Raw genomic sequence first — 25,582 nt, 5'->3', positions numbered from 1 at the left:
TTCAGCTTCCACCACCATCTCTGGTAAGGCATTCCAGGCCCCTACAACTCTCCGTGTAAGAAAAAAAAAGTACCCCTGCTCTTCCCTAAACTTCCCTCCCTTCACTTTGTACAGATGTCCTCTGATGTTGGCTACTCCCGCCCTGGGGAAAAGGTGCTGGTTGTCCACCCTGTCAACGTCTCTCAGAATCCTGTAGTCGTCTATCAAGTCTCATCTCATCCTTCCACGCTCCCAAGAGAGCTAACCTTGCCTCATAAGACTTGCTCACCAATCCAGGCAACATCAAGATCAAGCCATTACATGAAGGTGAGAGTGGCCAAATCAAAGGGACACCACTGGGTCAATTGAGCTGGTGTTATCCTGGTGCCGTGGGCAGGACCCCAGCTTAATCGACAGGAGTGGAACGAGGCATGGGAGATGGAAATGGGCAGGCAATCAAGTGAGGAGCTGCCTCAAGGAGGTGGTCACCATCACAAACAAACTCTCCAGATCTCTCTTCTCGGAGCTACCTTTAGGATGAACGTAGCCTGAAGTTCAAGGGCAGCTTCTTTCCAGCAGCTCTCGGAATCTTAGCCGGAGGAGTAGGTAGTGTTGAGGAAACACAAAGGCTGCAGAAGGACTTTGACAGATTAAGAGAAGTGTTGGAAAGTGTACGGTCATGCACTTTGGCAGAAAAATATAAACGGGCAGACTATTTTTTCAAATGGGAAGAAAATTGAAAATACCCAGATGCAAAGGGATTTTGGAGTCTTCATGCAGAATTACCTGAAGGTAAACGTGCAAACTGAAATTGTAGTGAAGGCGGCAAATGCAACGTTGGCGTTCATTGCAAGAGGAATAAAATATTAAGAGCAGGGATGTGATGTTGAGGCTTCATAAGGCACGGGTGAGACTTCATTTGGAGGACTGGGGGAAGATTTGACCTCCTCAATGAAGAAAATGTGCTGATGTTGGAGAGTTTGGAGGATCCTTCTAGGAATTAAGCATTTAGGGTTGTGGGTTAATTGGACAGAGTAGATGTAGAAAGGTTGTTTCCCACGGTGGGAGAGTTTGCAACAAGAGGGCACAACTTCAGGATTGAAGGGCATCGACTTAGAACAAAGACACGGAAGAATCTTTTCAGCCAGAGGGTGGTGAATCTGTGGAATTTGCTGCCTCAGGCAGTTGTGGAGGTCAAGTCATTGGATGTATTTAAGGCAGAGATTGATAGGTTCTTGATGAGCCAGGACCTCAAAGTTTACAGGAAGAAGGCCAGGCAGTGGGGCTGAGTGGGGAAATGGATCAGCTCAAGATTAAAATATGGGACAAACTTGATGGGTTGAATGGCCTACTTCTGCTCCTATATCTTGCGACTCGTGAATCTCCCATTATTACACTCACCAGAAGTTACTTTGACAGCACAAAAGAGATTGCCTGCACCATCACAAACGCCACTGTTTTCTTGCACTGTGTTAACTTAAATATTTATTATCAATCCAACCTTTATGTTTCTTATCACCTTTTTAATTTGATGCATTGTATTGGATTTTTTTTTTAATGAAGTACCTATTCGGCTGCAGTGAGAAAGAATTTCAATGTATGTGGACATGGTACCACATACAGGTGCTCCTCAACTTATGATGGGGCTGCGTTCCGGAAACCCATTGCAAGACATTAAAGTAAACGGCACCTACCATTTTTTAGAATTAAATTTTGAATATCTTTATTCTACACTGGAAAAAAAAACCCATTAATGTACACAGCCGAAAGAGCACTGGGCATGAAGGATCCCCTCTCACCAGAAGCAGGAGACACGCACGGGCATTTAGTAGATAGGATGGGTTGTTTACAGTGCACCCGGTGGCGTAATCGCAACAGAGACTGTGAGCGTGGTCGAGTCAGCTTCGCGAGAGAGTCTGCTGTACATTACCCTCGAGCGATGCCGCCATCGCCCAGTATCGTAAGGGAGTAGTGCACCGCATATCACAAGCGGGGGAGCAGATCGGAATTCGAAATTGAAAGTACGGATCTGAACCCTCGTAACTTCTAAAAAAATCATGTCACCCCATCATAAGTAGGGGAGCGCCTGTACATTCCAATAAACATGATCAAACAATCTAACCAAATGATAAATAATACCCCAATTTTTATTCAGCACGTTTCTAAGTGAGTGGATGTGACTTTATTATGTGCTGCGTATCGCTCGTGTTGTTTGCCAGTGCACACTGGGTACACTGTGGTCTGGGGTTACGCTATTTCGTCTGGTATAAGATAATAAATTTGAAGGAAGAAAATCTGCAGGATACCTTGCTGGAAAGTAGAGCAGAACAAGTCCAATAGAATCAGTTGCTCACCTTGACAAGGTACAGGAGACCTTCATTGGTCTTGAGATCAGTTGTCACATTGAAATTCCCATTCTGGTTCCCTTTTAAGATTTTGAACACTGCTCTGCTTGCCTCAGTGTTTGATATATCCTTGTCTTCGATAGGGATTCGGAGGAGCAGGATGTTGCTTACAGTCTCCCTTACATCAACCGTATACTGAAGGGAGCAAGGGAAGATTCTTGACATGTTATATTCAGGCAGAGAGGAGGGTTCTTCTGCCACTCTAACATTCATACAGCCAAATAAAATGGAAGAATTTACAGAGTGAAAAAGGATCACTTTACACCAAGAGCAACATGGGAGCATTGTTGTGGGGCTCCTCCAAGAGGCTGATGGCTGCAGGGAAGAAAAATGTCTTTAACCCCTTTCACACCTTTGGGCCTTCTCCACAATGGGAGGAGGGAGAAGCGAGTGTGACCGGGGTAATTCAGTATGTCAGCTGCCTTTCAGAAGCAGTGGGGGGGGGGATGGAGACAAAGACCATAAAAGGGAGGTATGTGTGATGTTGTGAATTACATTCACCACTTTCTCTACAGCTTCCAATCTTGAGCAGAGCAGCTCGAGTTCCATGCTGGGCTGATTCCAGCAAGTCTGCTCTCTGTGGTGTCCCTGTAGAAGTTGCGGAAGGACAGGCGAGACATGCTAAGTTTGCTTTGTCTTCCAAGAAGAGATATTGGGGCTCTTTCTTGACCGTCACATCAAGTGATTATTAACGACATTTATTCTAAAGAACCTGAAGCCATCTATTCCAGTACCATTGATGTGGACAGGGGTGTGAACTCTGCCTCCTCTCCTTACATCAATAATCACGCCCATCTTACCGATGCTGAGAGAGTTTGTTATCTTGCCGCCATGCATCTAATCCTCCATTCTTTTGCTTGTATTCCACCTTATCGATACTTGACAGCCGATAACAGGTGAGGTATCAGTGAATTTGAAGATGGAATGGCTGTACAACCTTTGGAGTATAGTCAGGGATTGATAGGCTCTTGATTAGCCAGGGTATGGGGGAAAAGGCCGGGCAGTGGGCCTGAGTAAAAAGAATGGATCAGCTCAGGATTGAATAGAGGGGCAGACTCGATGTTTCGATATTTCTGCTCCTCTGTCATATGGTCTTAGACCTGCCACTGTTGCAGATAGGGGGAGGGGGAAATCTGACCATGAACACGTCCGATATTTTGTCTCCTCTACATCCACGCCTTCAGCCAAATACCATTCCAACTCCATCTTCAAATTCACCGACAACACTACAGCAGTGGGACGGTACCCACGATGATGGGACAGGACACAGGGAAGAAACTGAAAGTCTCGTGGCTTGATGCTAAGATAACTGAACTAATTTAATGATGATTATAGACAACGGTTTCCTATTTAACATAAACAAATGATTTTACAGAGAGATTGGACTCACTCTGGATTCTTTGAACGTTGGCGAGTTGTCATTTGCATCAGTAACTTCGATAACGATGGTCCCAGTTGAGAATAATCCATTAGGTTGTCCATTCATATCTTTAACTTCAACTTTGAGGGTGTATTTATCATGTTCCTGAATTTGATAACCATTTTAAAAAGTGCTCATTAGTGTTTCGTCCATTAATATTTCATCTAAAACCATTGTCATGCATCAACTCAATGCTCGCTCCAAGCAGAGAAATCCCACCAGCCTTATTTTAAAACCTTCCTCATATGTCCATCAATTCTGGACTTTGGCTCTTTTACCACTTACCTACTCACAGGGGATAATTCACAGGAACAAGTTAATCCCGCCACCCAACACACCTCTGGAGGTCACTCGTCTGAGTGCTACTGGTACCGTGTAACCCAGTACTACCTGTTGCATGGTCAGGTGGTCGCCGACTAAACCAGCTCCCCCGCCAGGCTTGCCTGGTGCAGAGGGTGGACTAGATACCCAGCAGGATGAGAAACAAGACCCGTCAAAGGGCGGACGATCCCTCTTGTCAGGTCAATGGCCGTCCAGCAAACATGTGCCATGAAGCATGGAAAGGGTGTCCCTTGCATCGAAGCTTGGTCTGGCGATTCACTGTTACAGAACTCTCTCTCTCCACCACCCAACCCCCCCCCCCCCCCCCACAGCCATCTTGGACCTCACCGTGCCGCTGGATTCGGGAGGGGATGTCGAGAGGGTAGTTCTGGACCTGTGAAACCCCCTATTCTCCTAAATCTACTCACGCACATGCTGTTCCTTTCTGAGGAGTGGGGTCTCCTCATATCAAACCCCACAAACTGTCTGAAAGGAACCAACATCATCCTATGGAATAGAGAGCCAGAAAAAGGAAGAAACTAGTGCATCTGGGGGAAATTGAGGCAACATGCAAACTTCACACAGAGTAATTCAGTCGATCACCAGCTGGGTGAGATTTCAGCCATATTTAATTACTGCAATCTAAATTCTGGTGGGGATAGGGGAGGCTAGGGGTATTGACTCAAAAGGGAATGAAGAACGGGTTCAGGATACAAAGATGTACAAATTTCTGCAGAGGGTGTGATAACCGGTTGCATCACGGTCAGGTATGCAAAAGGTAATGGACATCACAGGCAAAACCCTCCCCACCATCGAGAACTTCTACGGGGAACGCTGTCTTTGGAGAACAGCAGCGATCATCAAGGATCCCCACCACCCGGCACACGCTCTGTTCTCGCTGCTGCCATCAGGAAAGAGGTGTAGGGGCTGCAAAACTCACATCACCAGGTTCAGGAACAGCTGCTCGCCCTCCGCCATCAGACTCCTCAACGACAAACTCAATCAGGGACTCATTTAAGGACTCTCACTTGAGCACTTTATTGATTGTTTTTATTCTCTCTGCTGTATTGCACAGTTTGTTTACATTTTGTTATCTGTTTCCAGTTATTTATTTGCACTACCAATTAGTGGTTATTCTGCCTTACCCACAGGAAAAAGAATCTCAGGGTTGTACGTGATGACCTCTGGCAACAAATCAGAAATTAAATGAGTAATTTGAGATGTGACATAAGCAAGTTTTCACTTGATGGGTTGAACAGCCTCATGTAATCATTCTCTCAGTGTGGCATGTCTGCGGTTTCCAAAGATCTTATCTCCCGGTGGGGGCGGGGGGTTTGGAATGTTGGGCTCGCGTCATGGCAGGGACTCGAGTTACTTTGTGAATGCACGCAGCGGTGTGGGCCATCGCCCTCCCAGTTTCACGACCCACCAAGTGGAACAGCTGCCTCGGTCAGTCCGGAGACCATCTAGGAGTCTGCCACACTTCTGGAGTCAGGTGGGGGGGCGGGGGCAAGTGCAACATACAAACTTGCTGCAGGAACTCAGCATCCATAGGAAGTGAAACGTTTCATGCCTGATTTGCTCATCAGGAATCACCCCAACCAAATCTGATGCCCAAATTATATTTATTTTGACATACAGCACAGTAATCAGGCCCTTTCGGCCCATGAGCCCGCGCCACCCAATCGACCTACATCCCCGGTACGTTTTGAACAGTGGGAGAAATCCCCAGGCAGACACGAGGAGAATGTTCCAACTCCTAACAGACAGTGTGGGATTCGAACCCCAGTCCCGATCTCCTGCGCTGTAAAGGTGTTGCGCTAACCGCTATGCCACCGTGCTGCCCTTAAACTAAACTCTGTTCCTTACAGACCACACACATCCCTCTTATTCCATGTAAATTTATTTCAGTGTCTTGTTTCTGATTCCAGGCACACTATTTAAAGAAAAAACATGTCCCTGCAGATCTCTGTTAAACTCTTCCATTTCCCCCCTCCCCCTCTAGTATGTGACCTACTTCCCAGGTAAACGTTTCAGACTGTCGATCCTATCTCTGCCTTCCATAATTTAAAAAAAATAAACTTTGACTGAGTCTCCCCTCAGCCTCCGATGCTCCAGGGAAGAATGCACATACGTCCAAAAAAAACCGCCCAATTCTGGCAAACCCCCTTCTGCACCCTTTCTGAAGCCTCCACATCCTTCCTGTAATGGAGCGCCCAAAATGGGAATTTTATTATTTTTTAAAAAAGTGTGCAATCAACTTAGTTGACCGTAAACACATGCACCGTGTCTAGAAATTTCAGTGGAGGATCGGACCCTCTAACTGAGGATATACATAGGATCGAGAGCATGCACCCTGACCCCTGCGATGGGAGATTGTCTCAACAGAAAAAGATTGACGATTACCCTCCACAGTTTAAAAGGAGACAAAAAAACGCATTGGGCTGTATTTTTAAGGTGCTTGGGAGTAATTTTGGCGGGGGTGGGGGAGGGGGAGATGCAAGAGTTAAGTTCTTTACAGAGTGTGGTGGGTGCATGGAATGTTCTGCTCCCCAACAGTGCTGGTAGCAGGTACAGTTGAATCTTTTTAGAGACTATTAGGTACATGGAACTGAGAAAAATGGAGGGTTATGCAGTCAGGAAATTCTAGGTCGAGACCTTGCATCATGGTGCTACAGTACACAACTGGGGGGGGGACCCCAGTTAATGCAAAGCTATCATTGCGTCAGTGATCTGGGTTCGGATCCGACGCTGTGTGCAAGGAGTTTGCATGTTTGCATGGGTTTCTACCCACCGTCCAAAAAAACAACGTTCAGGTTAATTGATCATATGAGCCCACTGGGTACCATGGGTCAGAAGGGCCTGCTATCGTGTTGTATCTCCAAATTTAAAAAAATTACCTCTGAAACATAATTGATCGGTAAAGTCTTCTGGACATAGAGGCTGCAATGTCAACAGCTTAGGATCATCTAACTAACTCTATTCAAAACCATCCTCTCTGCAGCTTGTGGATTCTTCTTTTGAGATCCCAGACCTCAAAGTAGAAAGGACAGCACAGTTGGCTTAGCGGCTAGCGCAAGGCTGTTACAGCGCCGGGGTTTGAATCTGTAAGGGGTTTGTACGTTCTCCACACCTGGGTGTTCTGGTTTCCTTCCACCATTCAAAACGTACGATGTTCGTTAGTTAATTGATGTGTAATGGATCTGTGTTAATAGTGATATTTAGGTTAATGTTATTTTCGGAGTCGACATGTCTTGGAAATGAGATAGACAACAGACTCGCCAAGGCAAATAGCGCCTTTGGAAGACTACACAAAAGAGTCTGGAAAAACAACCAACTGAAAAACCTCACAAAGATAAGCGTATACAGAGCCGTTGTCATACCCACACTCCTGTTCGGCTCCGAATCATGGGTCCTCTACCGGCACCACCTACGGCTCCTAGAACGCTTCCATCAGCGTTGTCTCCGCTCCATCCTCAACATCCATTGGAGCGCTTACATCCCTAACGTCGAAGTACTCGAGATGGCAGAGGTCGACAGCATCGAGTCCACGCTGCTGAAGATCCAGCTGCGCTGGATGGGTCACGTCTCCAGAATGGAGGACCATCGCCTTCCCAAGATCGTGTTATATGGCGAGCTCTCCACTGGCCACCGTGACAGAGGTGCACCAAAGAAAAGGTACAAGGACTGCCTAAAGAAATCTCTTGGTGCCTGCCCCATTGACCACCGCCAGTGGGCTGATAACGCCTCAAACCGTGCATCTTGGCGCCTCACAGTTTGGCGGGCAGCAACCTCCTTTGAAGAAGACCGCAGAGCCCACCTCACTGACAAAAGGCAAAGGAGGAAAAACCCAACACCCAACCCCAACCAACCAATTTTCCCCTGCAACCGCTGCAATCGTGTCTGCCTATCCCGCATCGGACTTGTCAGCCACAAACGAGCCTGCAGCTGACGTGGACTTTTTTACCCCCTCCACAAATCTTCGTCCGCGAAGCCAAGCCAAAGATTTTCGGAGTCGACATGTCTTGGAAAGGAAGAACTAATGGATCTGAAATGGATCTTAATTATTCATGAACAATGGTGTTTGCTCTATTTAAAAACTGAGGTACCTAAGTACTCAATAAGAACGGCTGAAGGAAGCCATCTGTTTTTAAACTAAACCTCTTGGACAAGAGAAATGAAACTCTGAGCCACGTGAGTTATATACTTAAGCCTTTGAAACATAAGTGAGGTCATCTTTTGGAGTCATGTCATCTACAAGCCAGAGGTATGAAGATCACATGATTTACAAGAAACTGGGGTTGGTAACGGTTTAAAATTTCAATAACTGATTACATATTTTCCAGGAATTAAGACTGACCTCATTGGTGATGTCCTTTCATAGGAGTTTAAGGGTATATATAGGCAGGGGCATCTTGAGCCCAGAAGCAGAAACCAGAGAAAAAGAAGATTGAGAGTATTCTTAAGAGAAGGAGGAGGTGCTGTTCTAAGTGGCTACGAAGTAAGCCAGACCACTTCCGACTGTTATTAGAAGGTAGCCTCAAGTTGGAAAGAAGTTAAGAGGGGGTTGAAGATTTCAACACAGAGTTTTTTAGCAGAAATCTCTTCCAGGGAAATCGCTCAACAAGATCTGTGCATTAGAACAATCTAAGGACTAAGTCAGTGTTAACAAACACTTCATTACTGCATTAAGCAACTATTTAAAAGAACTTGATGTTTGATAATCACTTCTGAACTATCATTTAATTAATAGACCTTCATGTTCAACAAGACTTTAAAATACTGGCCATTAAAAAAAACTTTTCAGACTCCAGTTTAAACTGAAATAGTTTGGACTTTAACACACACTCACATTTATACAATTATATTCATGCACAGCGGAAATTCAGCTTGGAGTTCAGCAAGTTTAGAGTTAAGTGAGAACAGTTATGTGATTAATAGATTTATCTCTAAAGGGAATGTATCTCTAAATTAAAATTTCAAAGGGCTTACCTCTCGGTCAATTTTATCGTTGACGGTTGTGATTTCACCTGTCTTTCTGTTGACGGAGAACAGCACACCAAATTGGGAGGAAGGCGTCTGAGACAGAATCCGATAACTCAGCTGGGTATGAGGTGTCCCAGGCTCGTCACGGTCTGTGGCAGTAAGGTTCACCACGAGTGTACCTAAAATAGCACATACATAACGATCGTAGAGTGACACATCATGGACCTCAGTGCATTACCGCGCTGGAGAAATTCAGCATTTCGCGCAGCACCCAGAGGAAGCGAATGGTAACCAGCATTTCAGGCCTGAGCACTTCATCAAGCTAAAATCAATAAACACGCAGGCGCCTGAATAAAAAGGTGGGGCGGGGGGGAAGGGGAGGGAAGCGGGCGTGGGGGGGAAGGGGAGAAGCACAGGCTAACAGTTAAGAGGCCATATGTGGAAACAGGTGGGAGTGAAGGAAAGAAAGCTGAGGTGATGGGGAGGGGGTAGCTTTCTGAATGGAGAGGAATGGGGAGGGGAGCCGAGCTGAAGGAAAAAAGCGAATGGGGTAGGGAAAGACAGACTTTGGGGAGGGTGTTAATGGAAAATGGAGAGGTCAATGTTAATGCTGTCTGGTTGGAGAGTGCGCAAATAAAATACAAAGTGCTGTTTCCCCAGTTTGCGTGTGGCTCCATTTTGTTGGTGCAAGGCCACGGGCAGGTATTTGGCATGAGAGTGGCGTGTTGGTGTGAGGCCATGGGCAGGTATTTTGGCGTGAGAGTGGCGTGTTGGTGCGAGGCCACGGGCAGGTATTTTGGCGTGAGAGTGGCGTGTTGGTGCGAGGCCACGGGCAGGTATTTTGGCATGAGAGTGGCGTGTTGGTGCGAGGCCACGGGCAGGTAGTTTGGCGTGAAAGTGGTGTGTTGGTGCAAGGCCACGGGCAGGTATTTTGCCATGAGAGTGGTAGGCATGAACCTCAGCCCCCCCCCCATGTGTTGACTGACTGCAGGGCATCCGTTTCCTTCCAGGTAAACATAAGATGGTGAATAACAGGAAAAACCTTACACCTTATGTCAACTTTCTACAGGAGCTCTATCGCGAGCGTCCTGGCCGGCTGCATCGTTAAGAAGGTGGACCCTCGCAAGGCGTCAGGCCCTGACGGCGTACCTGGCAAGGTACTGAAAAACTGCGCCAACCAACTAGCCCGAGTGTTCACGGACATTTTCAATCTCTCATTGCTGCTTCAGAAGGGCATCAATCGCCCCGGTGCCCAAGAATAGCGCAAGCTGCCTCAACGGCTACCGCCCGGTAGCACTCACTTCTACTGGGATGAAATGCTTCGAGAGGCTGGTCGTGGCCAGAATTAACACGTACCTAAACAAAGATCTGGACCCCCTGCAATTCACCTCTCAACACAATCGCTCCACAGCAGATGCAATATCGCTGGCTCTCCACTCAGCTCTGAATCACCTCGAAAACAGCACCTCACACATACAGCTGCTCTTCATCGACTACAGCTCGGCCTTCAATACCATTATTCCCTCAGGGCTGGTCAAGAAGCTCCAAACTCTAGGCCTCGGTACCCCCCTCTGCAACTGGATCCTTGACTTTCTCATCGGAAGGCCCCAGTCAGTACTAGTTGGAAACAATGTCTCCTCCTCACTGATTATCAACACGGGCGCACCCCAAGGATGTGTGCTGAGCCCACTGCTCTAATCGTTATTCACCCATGACTGTGCGGCCAGGCACAAATCCAAGGCCATCTACAAGTAGCTGATGACATCACAGTTGTCGGCAGAATTACAAACGGCAATGGGGAAGCGTCCAGGAGGGAGACAGAGCAGTTCATTGAATGGTGTAACGACAACATCAGCAAAACCAAGGAGATGGCTGCGGACTTCAGGTGGAAGTCAGGGGAACACGACGCAGTCCTCACTGAGGGCTCAGTGGTGGAGAGGGTCGAGAACTTCAAATTCCTGGGTGTCAACATCTCCGAGGATCTGTCTTAGAGCCTCCATGTTGATGCAATCATGAAGGCTCGCTAGCAGCTCTTTGTGAGGTGTTTGAGGAGATTTGGTACATCATCGAAGACTCTCATAAACTTCTATAGGTGGACCGTGAAGAGCATCTGACTGTTTGCATCACTGCCTAGTATGGAGGCGCCAACTCTCAGGTCAAGAATAAACTCCAGGGGCACTCATCACAGGCACCAGATTTCACTCCATCAAGGACATCTCCATGAAGTGGTGTCTTAAAAAAAAAAAAGCAGCCTCTATCCTCAAAGACCCCCACCACCCGGGCCATTCCCTCTTCACTCTGCTACCATCGGGGTAAAGGTACAGCAGCCTAAAGACAAGCACCCAGCGGCATCAATGAACCCCGTAATGGACTTCTGCAGCTGCAAGGCTGAGAACCTGTTTGTTTTTTTAGAATCAGAAGACATAATCTAATTTACACCATGAGGCCCAGGATGCAGTTGAATCAGTAGACATTATCCAATTTCCACCATGAGGCCCAGAGATGCAGTTGTCTTTTGTTGGTCGCAGACTGTCAGGAGACCTTGAAGATAATTAAATCATTTGTTCAAAGAGACAAGATCTGAAGTAAACAACTTTTGGGTAATATAAGCCATGGTCCCACTGCTGAAGTTTGAGACTCTTCAAGAGGTGGCAACATCTCTCAGCAAGAAGAAGAAATTTAAGAGTCCAGCTAATGTCCCGGTCGAGGGAGGTGGAGAAGCTGCTACCAGCGCCCCGACAACCTACTACAAGTGTGCAGTTGTTGCCTCGCTTCGGCAGTTGGGACCAGTCCAGACGTTGATAAGTATAATTGGGAAGGGCTTGCATATTGTAGTGTGAATTCAGCTTTAGATTTAGTTATAAAGTCTTGTATAAACTGAACTGCTCTCGGTGTGTGTGTCTATTTTCTTTCGGTAGCTTGAACACTGTGACCAATCTAAAACGAACAAAATGAGAGGTACAAGTTTACCCAAGACAACCCCAGCCACTGCCTCACTTTGATGTTTCCTGCACTATATCCTGCACCCTACCGCCCCATCAGCCTGATCGACTGGGATTGTTGTCTGAAGAGGGCGTGAAAAATCATCGAGGACCCCTTTCACCCTGCGCACAGCATCTTTGAGCTGCTCCCATCGGGGAAGAGATCCAGGAGGATCAGAGCCAGTGCCACCAAGCTGAAAAACAGCTTCTTCTCACAGGCAATCAGAACGCTGAACGACCAAAGGAACGACTCAGACGGACCCTCCGAGACTTTCATGTTTACTCGATAAAGAGGGGAGGCATGGTTAGAGTAGCGGTTAGCACAACACCTTCTCACCGCTAGTGAACAGGATCGGGGTTCAAATCCTCCGCTGTCTGTAGGGAGTTTGTACGTTCTCCCCGTGCCTGCGTGGGTTTTCCCCAGGGATTCCAGTTTCTCTCCCCCATCAAAATGTACTAGCGGTGTTAAGTTAATGAGCGGCAGGGGCACATGGGCCGAAATGGTCTGTTACCGTGCTGTGCGTCTAAATTAAAAATTAAAACAGGAGGTCAGAGTAAAACCTCTCTTCCCCATCCCTCTTTCTTGCCTCCAGCTCTCCAATCCCTTCTCTCTCCATTCGCAGAGCCATCCCTCCCTTCCCCTGTTTGCTGGTGTGCCCTCCCCCCCCCCCCGCCCCTCATCCACCTCCTGCCTCTGGACGGTGCTCCTCCCCCTGCCCTTCCCCCCTCACCCACCATTTTGTTTGGGTGCCTGCCTACATTTTGCTCGTACCTTGATGAAGAGCTCATGACCGAATTGTTGGTGTTGTACCTTTATCTTTGCTACATAAAGAAGCTCTCTGACCTGCTGAGTTTGTGTTTTTACATAAAGGAGAAGGCAGCAGAAACTGGCAGACTGCGATGGTACACTGAAGAGCTCTAGAGACAGAGCAGGTCTCGCAACATCCTTGAAAACCAATAGACCCAAACAAAAGTGGGAAAAAGAATTAAACAGATAAAAAATGAAATATGGGAAAAGTTATGCTCTGGAACTATGAAGAACACGAGGTTACGCATGATACAATATAATTGGTTACACAGGCTATATATCACACCCCAAAAGTTAAATAAATGGGATCCAACAGTATCTGATAGATGTTTTCGTTGTAAGAAGGAAACGGGAACAACAGTACGTGCAATTTGGGCATGTGAGAAAGTGGAAAAGATTTGGGAAGATCTAAATCAGGTATTAAATAAAATCACAAAAAGCAACAAACCAAAAAATCCAGAGATCTTTCTTCTAAGTAATATAAGAAGGAAAGAATTAGGCCTCAAACTGGATGAAGCACAAAAAAGATTTATTATGATAGCCTGAGCTGTAGCAAAAAAATGTATAATGTCAACTTGGAAATCTGAAGAGAGCCTGAGAATACAGCGAAGGTACATGGAAATGAATAAATGTATTCCATTGGAAAAAAATAACATATAATTATTTAAACCAATTTGGGAACCGTACATGGAACACAACAGAGAGGGCTTGCCTCAGACCACCACCGCCTAAAATGATAGAATGAGAAGACGGCAAAATGAACTGACCCAGTGTGTAAAAGTAGATGACACCATTTTCTTATTTTCATTGTGTGATGACATTGTTTAATGGGTTTATTGTACTGTGTATGTTGAATATTTAATGGGTTTGGAGGGGGGTGGGAAGGGAGGGGGGAGAAAATGACACTGTGCATATTCAAGAGGGAAATATTTGTGTGTACTTTCGTCGATATGGTTCACAGTGTGAAAAAAAGTTTTTTAAAATGAAAAGCAATAAGCAGTTTACCATTTCGGGCCTGAGCCCCTCATCAGGGATAGAGACAGAAATAAAATCAGGCCAATTCCCGAACAAGGTTTGAGGGAAGTAGAGAACAGGGAAGGAGCACAGGCTGGCAGGTCCGAGGCATTGAAGTTCCGAGGCAGCAAATGTGGTTGCCCCAAGATGTTCAGTGCACCCAATCTTTGCAGTGACTCACCGAACAGAACCTCTCAAGCCAAAGCGGTCAAGGGAAGGGAGGTGGGGATGGTTCCCCTTCAAGCCACACACCATCCTGACTTGGAGACATCTCCAGTTCCTCCTTGACAAGAGGTCTTGCAAAGAACACTCGCAAGAAATCTGTGGCTATGTGGAACTAGTGACAACAGATCAAGGCAGGACATTTGAAGATCAAAAACAAGACGTTGTCCATGTCAGGCAGTGGCAAGGCATTGTTTTCTCTCTCTCAGGAATCAAAGTCTTTAAAAAGCATTCATGGCAAATAATTACTTTGAATTGGATTTTAGGAAGGGATGGAATGGGAAGGTGTTCAAGACTTATGTCCAGCCAGGCTTTTATTATACAGCATTCTTCTTCACTAATTGTACCCCTACTCCCTCTCATAACCGGCTTCTATTTGGAGTCATGGAGTCACACAGTGTGGAAACAGGCCCTCTGGCCCCAACTTACCCATGCCAACCAAAATGTCCCACCTGCATTAATCCCACCTGCCTTCATTTGGCTGATATCTCTATATACCCATTCTATTCACACGTCAGTCCACGATTTCCATAGATGTAGCAGTTGTGCCTGCCTCAACCATCTCTTCCGGCAACCCGTTCCATACATTCATCACCCTAGTTGTAAAACAGTTACCCCCTCAGGTTCCTGTTAAATCTCTCCCCCTCTCGCCTCTGGTCACCGAGTCCCCATCTCTGGGGGAAAAAAAAAGACTTCATTCACCCAATCTATTCCTCTCATGATTTGGTACACATCTACGAGGTCACCCTTCGTCTTCCTGCGCTCCAAGGAAAAATCCCCGGCCTGGCCAACCTCTGCCCACTGTAGCTCAGGCTCCCACCTCCCCAAGTCCTGGCAACATCCTCGTAAATCTTCTCTGCACCCTCGCCAACTTGACAATATCTTTCTTGCACCACTGATGGGGCCTCATCAACATGACCTCCCACTTCCTTACTCAGTTACCCTGTTCGATGAAGGCCAATGTACCAAGTCTTATTGACCAAATGTCATGCTATTTTTAAGATACAATGCACTTGAACTCCTAGATCCATCTGCTCTACAACACTCCCCAGCTCTCTACCATTCACTGGGTAGGTCCTACCCACGTTAGACCTTCCAAAAATCCAACATCTCTGTATCAAATTCCATCACCCATTCCCTGCCCAACTGATCAAGATCTTTGGCAACCATCTTCACTCCCTACAATACCAAGCACTTTAGTGTCATTTGCAAACTTGCCAATCACTCCATGAGGGTTTTCTTTTACTTGTTTGGTTAGCAAAGAAATTTAATATTGAGTGTCAGATGCCAATTACAATCAGTTTTTGCATTGAATTATAAAAGCTTTAAATCAATGTGTCCTTACCAGCTGGTGAACCCTCGAGGATTTTTCCGACGAGCTTTCGTTCAGTAAATTCGGGGGCGTTATCATTGATATCATCGACAGGAATGGTCAGATCGAGAGGCAGATCGCGGTCAAACCCTTCTTTGTCAATTGCAATGCCCTTCAGCTGAGGAGATGAAAAGGGAAGGATTTAAGAACAATCTGCTGGAGCCAGACATAAAGCACGAAAGCCGACAGACGCCATGGTAGGAGTAAGGACACAATGCTGGAGAAACTCGACAGGTCAAAAGTTAAAGATACAGATCGAACATTTCAAGCTTGAGCCCTTCATTAAGGTTTAAGCAAAATGTCGGCAGGCGTCCAATTAAAAAGGAAAGGGAGAAGGTGAGAGGGGAGAGACGTGGCAGAGAAGAGGGAAAGTGACAAATGCGCCGCAATGCAGACACAGACCAGATGGTGAGTCAGTGGTTGAATGGTGGGCTGCACTGATTTTACCGTGGCGACAGACCGATGTGGTGGGGGGGTTCAGTATCTTTGAAGATCTGTCCCAGGTCCTCCATCTTGATACAATCATGAAGAAAGCTCGCCAGCAGCTCTACTTTGTGGGGAGTTTGGAGGAGATTTTGTCACCAAAAACCCACAAAGGTTGGGGAAACTCCTCAAGGACAGCGGCAGATGGGGGGAGTCACGTGATGGAGTAGTGGCCGGACGGTGAACTCCAGCCCTCTCCAGAAAAGTCGGGAAAAACAAGAGAAAATACAAAGGCACAGAAATACAAGTTAAAGAAAAGTGAGTATAAAGGTGGAAAGAAGATGGAGACAAAAGGAGAAAAATCAAAATCAACGGAAAGAAGAGAGGAAGAGAAGACAACGGAGGAAAAAGGTGAAGGCCTTACCTGTCCGAAGAGGCCCGCTGTGGAGAGAAGACCCCACTACCTCAGGTCGGTAGAAAGAGAACTACAACAATGGCTCACAGAGCCGAGTAAAAGTGCGCAACCGCGCATGCGCGACTCCTCGCGCATGCGCGATGCGCATGAAAAAAAACACACCGACGGGAGGGGGGACCAGCTGGGGAGTCGATCTCCACAGCCGGCAACGACAGCTGCAGAACACCTGCAGCAAGAAGAGACCACAGAAGACAATGGAAACAAGAAAGAAGAGAAGGAAAGGGCAGCAAAGAAGCAACAGATGGCCAACCCAGAGGAAGAAGAAGAGGAAGAGTACAGGGAAATAGAAGAAGAAAAGAAAGGCAAGGTAAAGGAGGTACTTGCTCTTGTTAGAGGATACATGGAGTCATTTAAAGAATGGCAAACACAGGAATTCAATGATTTAAGAAGAAGAATAAACAACACAGAAAAGAAAATAAATAAAATGGAGATGACCTTAACTGAAATGGGGAAAAAAATGGACAAGATGGAAGAACGGGCAATAGCAGCAGAAATGGAGGTAGAAGACTTAAAAAAGAAATTGGAGGAATCTAATAAAAAAACTAAAGAGACACAAGAATTACTAGCCCAAAAAATAGATATAATGGAAAATTATAACAGAAGAAATAACATAAAGATAGTGGGCCTTAAGGAAGATGTAGAAGGCAAGAATATGAGGGAGTTTATAAAAGAATGGATCCCTAAGGCCCTAGGATGTCCAGAACTACAGCAAGAAATGGAAATAGAAAGGGCACATAGAGCATTGGCCCCTAAACCACAACCACAACAAAAACCAAGATCTATTGTAGTAAAATTCCTAAGATATACTACAACAGAAAAGGTACTGGAGAAGACAATGGAAAAAGTAAGAGAGGGCAACAAACCACTGGAGTATAAAGGGCAAAAAATCTTCATTTATCCAGATATAAGCTTTGAACTCCTAAAGAAGAGAAAAGAGTTCAATGCAGCAAAAGCGATTTTATGGAAGAAAGGATATAAATTTACACTGAAGCATCCTGCGGTATTGAAAATATTTATTCCAGGACAACAAAACAGACTATTCTCGGATCCAGAAGAAGCACGAAAATTTGCAGAACAATTACAAAAATAGACTGAGGGATGAAGACGGGTAATGAGAGCAAAAATTATCACGATTGATATGTATGTGGGTAAAGACAAAAATAGACTGAGGGATGAAGACGGGTAAGGAGGGTAAAAATGACCACGATTGATATGTATGCGGGTAAAGAGGTATAAGAGTGAATAGAGACAATGGGCATATGTGAAAGTATCTGTAATTAGAGGAAAACATAGAGAGTATAGACAAGAATTAATAAGGGAAGGTAATGGAATAGAGAGAATAAGGAGGGAACTAAAAGAGTGACCTTTGTGACATATAAAAAGCGAAATCTTTTCTGGGGGGGGCTGGGTGGGGGAAAAGAGCGGTCACTGCAAAATCAGTTGACGCTTGCGAGTGGATTCGCAAATCCAAATGGAGAGGGGAGATGTGGTTGTCCGACAAGGGATAAAGGGCAACTCAGGAGGGGAAGGGGAGATTGGGGATAAAGAAGATAGAAATAGGAGAATAAGGAAAATGTTGGATGTTGTAGGAATGTTGACTGGTAAAGAGTTGAAAATAAGAAAACAGAAATGGAAAAGGAGGAAAGGTAATGATGGAAAAAAGGAAAGAGAAGATAAACAGAATATAAAATGGCTACGCTGAACTATATGACTCTAAATATTAATGGAATACATAACCAAATTAAAAGGAAGAAACTACTAAATTTACTGAAAAAGGAAAAAATAGATATAGCATTTGTCCAAGAAACACACTTAACTGAATTGGAGCACAAGAAATTAAAGAGAGATTGGGTAGGACATGTAACAGCAGCATCGTATAATTCAAAAGCAAGAGGAGTAGCTATATTAATTAGCAAAAATGTGCCATTTAAAATAGAAGAGGAAATAATAGATCCAGCAGGGAGATATGTTATGATAAAATGTCAGATATATTCAGAGCTTTGGAATCTACTTAATATATATTCACCTAACGAAGAAGATCAAAAGTTTATGCAAGATATCTTTTTGAAGGTAGCTAATACGCAAGGGAACATACTAATAGGAGGGGATTTCAATCTGAATTTGGATCCAAATATGGATAAAACGGGGAAAAAAATTAACAGGAAGAACAAAGTAACCAAATTTATAATTAAATCAATGCAAGAAATGAAACTTGTGGACATATGGAGGAAACAAAACCCAAAAGAAAAGGAATACTCATACTACTCGACTAGACATAAAACATACTCAAGGATAGACCTATTCCTGATATCAGCCCACATACAAGGGAGAGTTAGGAAAACGGAATATAAAGCTAGACTATTATCGGACCACTCACCCCTGTTATTGGCAATAGAGCTAGAAGACATCCCTCCAAGAATGTATAGATGGAGATTAAACCCCATGCTACTTAAAAGACAGGATTTTAGAGAATTTATTGAAAAACAATTAAAAATGTACTTTGAAGTAAATACGGAATCAGTGGAAGATAAGTTTATACTATGGGACGCAATGAAAGCATTCATTAGAGGGCAAATAATAAGTTATGCAACCAAGATGAAGAAGGACTATAATCAGGAAACAGAGCAGTTGGAAAGGGAAATAATAAACATAGAAAAAAAATTAGCAATAAAGGAAGATACAACCAAAAGAAGAGAATTGGCGGATAAAAAAATAAAATATGAAACATTACAAACATATAAGGTAGAGAAGAATATAATGAAGACAAAACAGAAATATTATGAAATGGGGGAAAAAACGCACAAAATCCTAGCATGGCAGCTTAAGACAGAACAAGCTAAGAAAATGGTATTGGCATCAAGGAATAAAGACAAACAAATTACATATAATCCAAAAGAAATTAAGGAAAACTTCAGAGAATTCTATGAACAATTATACCGAACCGAAAACGAAGGGAAAGAAGGGAAAATAGATGAATTTTTGACTAAAATTGAACTACCAAAACTACAAATAGAGGAACAAAATAAATTAACAGAACCATTTGGAACAGTAGAAATACAAGAGATAATAAAAAATTTACCAAATAATAAGACACCAGGAGAGGATGGACTCCCAATAGAATTCTACAAAACATTTAAAGATCTAATAATACCGCCCCTCCTGGATGTAATCAACCAGATTGATGAGACACAAAACTTACCAGATTCATGTAAAACAGCAATAATTACAGTAATACTAAAACAAGGGAAAGATCCAATCTCACCAGCGTCATATAGACCAATATCTCTGCTAAACACAGATTATAAGATAATAGCTAAACTATTAGCGAACAGATTAGCAGAACAGGTACCGAAAATGGTAAATTTAGACCAAACTGGATTTATCAAAAAAAGACGCACAACAGACAATATTTGTAAATTTATTAACTTAATTCATGCAGTAGAAGGAAATAAAGCACCGGCAGTAGCAGTTGCTTTAGACGCAGAGAAGGCCTTCGACAGAGTAGAATGGAATTACTTGTTCAAAGTATTGCAAAAATTCAGTTTACCGGAGAAGTATATTAATTGGATAAAAGCATTATATAAGGGACCGTTAGCGAAAGTGACAGTAAATGGACATGTATCAAAGCAATTTAACTTAAGCAGGTCAACGCGGCAGGGATGCCCACTATCACCATTATTGTTTGCGCTAGCTATAGAACCACTAGCAGAATCGATAAGAAGAGATAATAATATAAAAGGAATAAAAATAAAAGACAGGGAATATAAAATCAGTCTGTTTGCAGATGATGTGATAGTGTACTTAACAGAACCAGAACTATCAATAAAAGAACTATATAAGAAATTGAAGGAATATGGAGAAGTGTCGGGATACAAGATAAACGTAAATAAAAGTGAAGCAATGCCTATGAATAACGCGGATTTCTCAAAATTTAAGGAGGAATCCCCATTCAGATGGCAAACGCAGGCAATAAGATACCTAGGTGTGCAAATAAACAAAAATCTAGGCCAATTATATAAACTCAATTACAATCCACTAATGAAAAAATTACAGGACGATTTAGAGCATTGGAAAGAGCTACCACTAACACTGATAGGAAGGATAAACAGTATTAAAATGAACATTTTTCCAAGGATACTATACTTATTTCAGGCATTGCCAATACAACTGACAGAAAAATTCTTCAAAGAGTTAAAGAAAATAATAAGGAGATTTTTATGGAGAGGGGGGAAACCGAGGATAGCACTAGACAAATTAACAGAATGGTATAAACAAGGAGGCTTACAACTGCCAAACTTCAAAAATTATTATAGAGCCGCACAATTAAGGTACCTATCAGATTTTTATCAAACAAGGGAAAAACCAGACTGGACGAGACTAGAATTAGATAAAATAGGGGAAAAGATACCTGAACACATATTATATAAATGGGACGAAAAATTGGTACAACATAGAACTTCTCCAGTATTACACCATCTCCTCAATATATGGAAGAAGATTCATGTAGAAAGAAATAAAATAAATTACCAAATACCAAAACTAATATTGACGCAAAATAAGCTACTCCCTTTTACAATAGACAACCTTGCCTTTAGAAAATGGGAAAAAAAAGGGATTAAAAGAATAGAAAATTGTTTTTCAGGAAGTAGATTCTTATCCTTTGAACAAATGAGAGATAAGTACAATATAACGGGAGATACAGCGCTGGCATATTACCAACTGAGATCCTACTTGAAAGATAAATTAGGAAGCAACTTGAGTTTACCAGAGGGAAGTAACCTTGAATATGTGATTACAGATACAATGTTAATCAAAAGATTTATAAAAAATATGTATATTAAACTGCAAGAAAAGGAAAATGAGGAAACAAATGGTAAAACTAAACAAAAATGGGAACAAGATTTAAATATAAAGATAAAAAAGGAAACATGGGAGAAGTTATGCTCTGGAACGATGAGAAATACAATAAATACGAGGCTGCGTATGATACAATATAATTGGTTACACAGACTATACATTACACCGCAAAAGTTAAATAAATGGGACCCAACAGTATCTGATAGATGTTTTCGATGTAAAAAAGAAAGGGGAACAACAATTCATGCAATCTGGACATGTGAGAGAGTAGAAAAATTTTGGGATGATCTCAATCAGATATTAAATAAAATAACAGAAAACAATATACCAAAGAATCCAGAGATCTTTCTCCTAAGTAACATAAAAAATAAAGAATTTGGAATTGACTTGGAGGATGCACAAAAAAGATTTGTTAAGATAGCCCTAGCCGTAGCAAAAAAATGTATTATGTCAACCTGGAAATTGGAAGATAATTTGAAAATACAACAATGGTATATAGAAATGAATAAATGTATTCCATTAGAAAAAATAACATATAGTTTAAGAAATAATATTGAAATATTCGAACAAGTATGGGAGCCTTACATTAAATACAATAGCGAAAACCTACCGGGAACAAACATTACCTAAGTTGATGGAAGGAGAAGAAAAGAAAAGAATGGACTCAGTAGAATTTCTGGTGTATTTTTGTTGAATGACAACATTGTCTAACTGAATTAATGCAACCTAGATTGTATAACTAAAATGGATGAGAGGGGGGGGGATGGGGGGGTGGCTTGGGAGGAGGGAGGGGGGAGGGAGAAAAAGTCACTGTAAATGTGTGGAAAAGAAAAAGTGTATATCATGGCTATTGTGATTTATGGTGTGAAAAAAAAAAAAAAAAAGGACAGCGGCAGATGCAAACCTAGGTCACTGGTGCTGTGACAGCAATATACTAACTGCTATGCTAACCCTTCATCCTCAAATGTTCAGACTGCATGGATGATTGTCAATAATTCTTTGCAGAAACAAAGAAAAGGTCTCTTCAGCTTGATTTTGGCATTTCAGAATTTGGATAGCAAACAAGAACATAAGAAACAGGAGAAGGGGTCGGCCATCCAGCCCGCCGAGCCTGCTCCACCATTCAATGAAATCATGGCTGATCTGGTCATTGACTCAACTCCGCCCACCTGCCTTTTCCCAATATCCCTTAATTCCTTGTAAAAATCTATCTAACTGAACCTGAAATATGTTTAATGAAGTCGCCTCAACCACTTCCCTGGGCAGAGAATTCCACAGATTCATAACTCTCTGGGAAAGACCGTTTTTCCTCATCTCCATCTTAAATCTACTCCCCTGAATCTTGAGGCTGTGTCCCCTAGTTCTGGTCTCACTGACTAGTGAAAACAATTTTCCTGCCTCTATCTTACCCATCCCTTTCATAATTTTGTATGTTTCTATAAGATCTCCTCTCATTCTTCTGAATTCGAGGGAATTGAATGGTGGATTAGATGGATGGGAAGAGAATGGGGGGCTTCTTGTCAGGGGTCAGGTCAGTGGGGCTGGGCAGAATCACAGTTCAGCACCAACTGGATGGGCCAAAAGACAGGCTTCTGTGATGCAGTGTCCTTGGGTGTGATTATTACTTACTTTTAATACTGGATATTCCTCTCGATCCACAGGCTTGCACACACGAATTTCACCAGTTTCAGGTACTATAGTGAAAAGGCCCTTTGGAGGAAGATCGACTCCTTGGCCAACCAGCCGGTAAGTGATTGTATAATTTTGCTCGAACTCCGTCTTTATCTGAAAAAGTAGATGGAGCTTTGTCAACTTATACAGGAGAGAAAAACCCACTTCCCTGCATGTTACCCAAAATGCTGCGAATCTGAGCTAAATGGGAATCTGGATATTTTCATCAGGTCAGACAGCGCGTGCTGTCATTTCAGTGGCCTGCTGCAGAGAAAAGCGTGGTCAAGGGCGACCGCAGGGGTAGTGAAATCACACAGGGTCAAGGGCAGCCGCAGAGGTAGTGAAATCGCACAGGGTCAAGGGCGGCCGCGGGGGTAGTGAAATCGCACAGGGTCAAGGGCGGCCGCAGGGGTAGTGAAATCGCACAGGGTCAAGGGCGGCCGCAGGGGTAGTGAAATCGCACAGGGTCAAGGGCGGCCGCGGGGGTAGTGAAATCGCACAGGGTCAAGGGCGGCCGCGGGGGTAGTGAAATCACACAGGGTCAGTGGGTGCAGACGAGAGGACAAGGGAGGATGACACATTGCATTCCGCTGGGTGAGAGAGGATGGAGGGAACGGATGAAGGATGAGAGGTGGTGTTTGACGGAGGTACAAGGAGAATAAATGAAATCAATAAGACTCAAGTCGGACTTTGTTCCCCGGATAACGAGGGGAGATTATGAGAGAGAGAGGAAATGCAAGCAGCCTTTTTCCACTGAGATTGGGAGAGATGAAAACCAGAGGACGTGGGTTAAAGGTGAAAGGGGAAATGCAGAGAGTGGTGGAAGTGTGGAATGAGGTCCCAGCTGAAGTGGTCAATTATGATATTTCAGAAAAATTTGGACAGGTACATGGATGGGAGAGGTATGGACAGATATGGTCCAGGAGCAGGTCAGTGGAACAAGGCAGAAAAATTGTTTGGCAAAGACTAGAAGGGCTGAAAGGCCTGTTTCTGTGCTGTAGTAGGTGATGATTCCATAGATAAGTGTAAATGAAAGCAGGTTTTTCCCCACTGAGGTTGGGTGAGACACAAACTAGAGGACGTGGGTTAAGGGTGAAAGGGGAAATGTTTAAAGGGAACATTAGGGGGAACTTCTTCATGCAGAGAATGGTGGGAGTGTGGAACGAGATGCCAGCTGAAGTGATGAATGTGGGCTCAATTTTGACACGAGAAAAATCTGAACAGGTACCTGGATGGGAGGGGTAGGGAGGGATATGGTGCAGACGGGTCAGTGGAACTGTGTGGGATATTTGGACATGGACCAAAGGGCCCGTTTCTGTGCTGCAGTGTCACATGGTCCTGAAATGAAACAGATGAACTCAAATCTAATGCTTGAGGCACAAGAGGGTGGGAAAGGTTGAATTAAACTGAGAGTCAACCAGGACCAAAGAGTGACTCTCGGGAACTGCATTTCACCTCTCCAAACACAGAGTAGACCACTGACGGCAGTGCACGAGACTTCAAGTCCCAGTCAATCACCACTGCACATTGAAGAGAGAGTATGCTGCAACAAAACGAAAGAGCTGATTCCTGGGGTAAAAAAAAGTCACACCTTGGAGTAGCCATTTTCAACCTTGTCTTTGCCGACATCCCCCTTAAGACTCGACTCTAAATTTATGCCCCCCCCCCCTCCCTATGAAGCAGTCGAGTTTACTTGGTTTCTTCTGTACTCCTCCTAACCTGAGTCAACATAGAAAAAATTTGATGAATTCACTTTGCCCAGTCTTAGTTAACCAAATTAATTCTTATCTGATGGTCACCATATTCTTTGACTAGGATTTGGTCATATTAATCCAGTTAAGATGAATATTTTACCAAAATTCTTTGCATTTATTCCAATCCACTACCTATATTTATTTCTGTCCTTTTTGACACACCGTAATCAATCTTTATATCATATATATGGTAAAAAAGAAACCTCGACTGAAAAGCTATCTCCAGAATACAAGAAACAACGGGAGAGCTGGTGTTACCCAGTTTTAGATTCTACTCCTGGGCTATGTTCATAAGGAATGTTATTTTTGTAATGGGAAAAGACAGCTGACTGCCCCAAATGGATAGAGATGGAATTGAAATCCCTTAAAAACACTTCTTTATGGGTGGTATTGGGTTCACCTCTACCTCTCTCTAACCGAAAACTGAAAGAATTTAACGGTGATTCATAATGACTGAAGATTTGGCATCAAATTAGAAAACATTTTGGAATTATGGGATTTATCAGCATGTCCTATCCCAGTAATTTACATCCTTTTTTCTTCCACTCACACACCACTTTAAGTAATCCCCATGACATCGGTGCTCTGTGATTCATAAGTTTGCTTAAAGTGGGATGTGACTGGGAAGGGAAGGTTGAGAATCACTGCTCTGTGCTTGAGAAAAATTGTTATTGGCCCATTTCCTTTGGAGTTATGAAACTCCAATAACATATCAATGAGGGACGATTAAAACAATGGTTTTCAACCTTTTTCTTTCCACCCACATCCCACCTGAAGCAATCCCTTACTAATCACAGAGCACCGATGGCATAGGGAATACTAAAAATGGTAGTGAGTGGAAAGAAAAAGGTTGAGAACCACTGTGACCTATCCTATCGAATCATTTATTTTAGA

General features: G+C 43.7%; 1 protein-coding gene across 1 annotated transcript in view; it reads right to left on the bottom strand.

The window, feature by feature from the left end:
- The window catches only part of dsc2l (desmocollin 2 like), a 66,930-nt gene that overhangs the window by 26,756 nt on the left and 14,592 nt on the right, over positions 1-25,582 (bottom strand). Inside the window, exons 5-9 of the mRNA XM_069922571.1 lie at positions 22,893-23,048; positions 15,482-15,626; positions 9,118-9,290; positions 3,775-3,909; positions 2,334-2,519 (exon numbers count right to left, since the gene is read on the bottom strand). Coding sequence (XP_069778672.1) covers positions 2,334-2,519; positions 3,775-3,909; positions 9,118-9,290; positions 15,482-15,626; positions 22,893-23,048 — 795 coding nt within the window. The remainder of the gene's footprint in view (positions 1-2,333; positions 2,520-3,774; positions 3,910-9,117; positions 9,291-15,481; positions 15,627-22,892; positions 23,049-25,582) is intronic.

Source organism: Narcine bancroftii, chromosome 2 (assembly GCF_036971445.1).
Source record: "Narcine bancroftii isolate sNarBan1 chromosome 2, sNarBan1.hap1, whole genome shotgun sequence".
Lineage (NCBI taxonomy): Eukaryota > Metazoa > Chordata > Chondrichthyes > Torpediniformes > Narcinidae > Narcine > Narcine bancroftii.
This window is presented reverse-complemented; position numbering and strand designations above follow the sequence as displayed.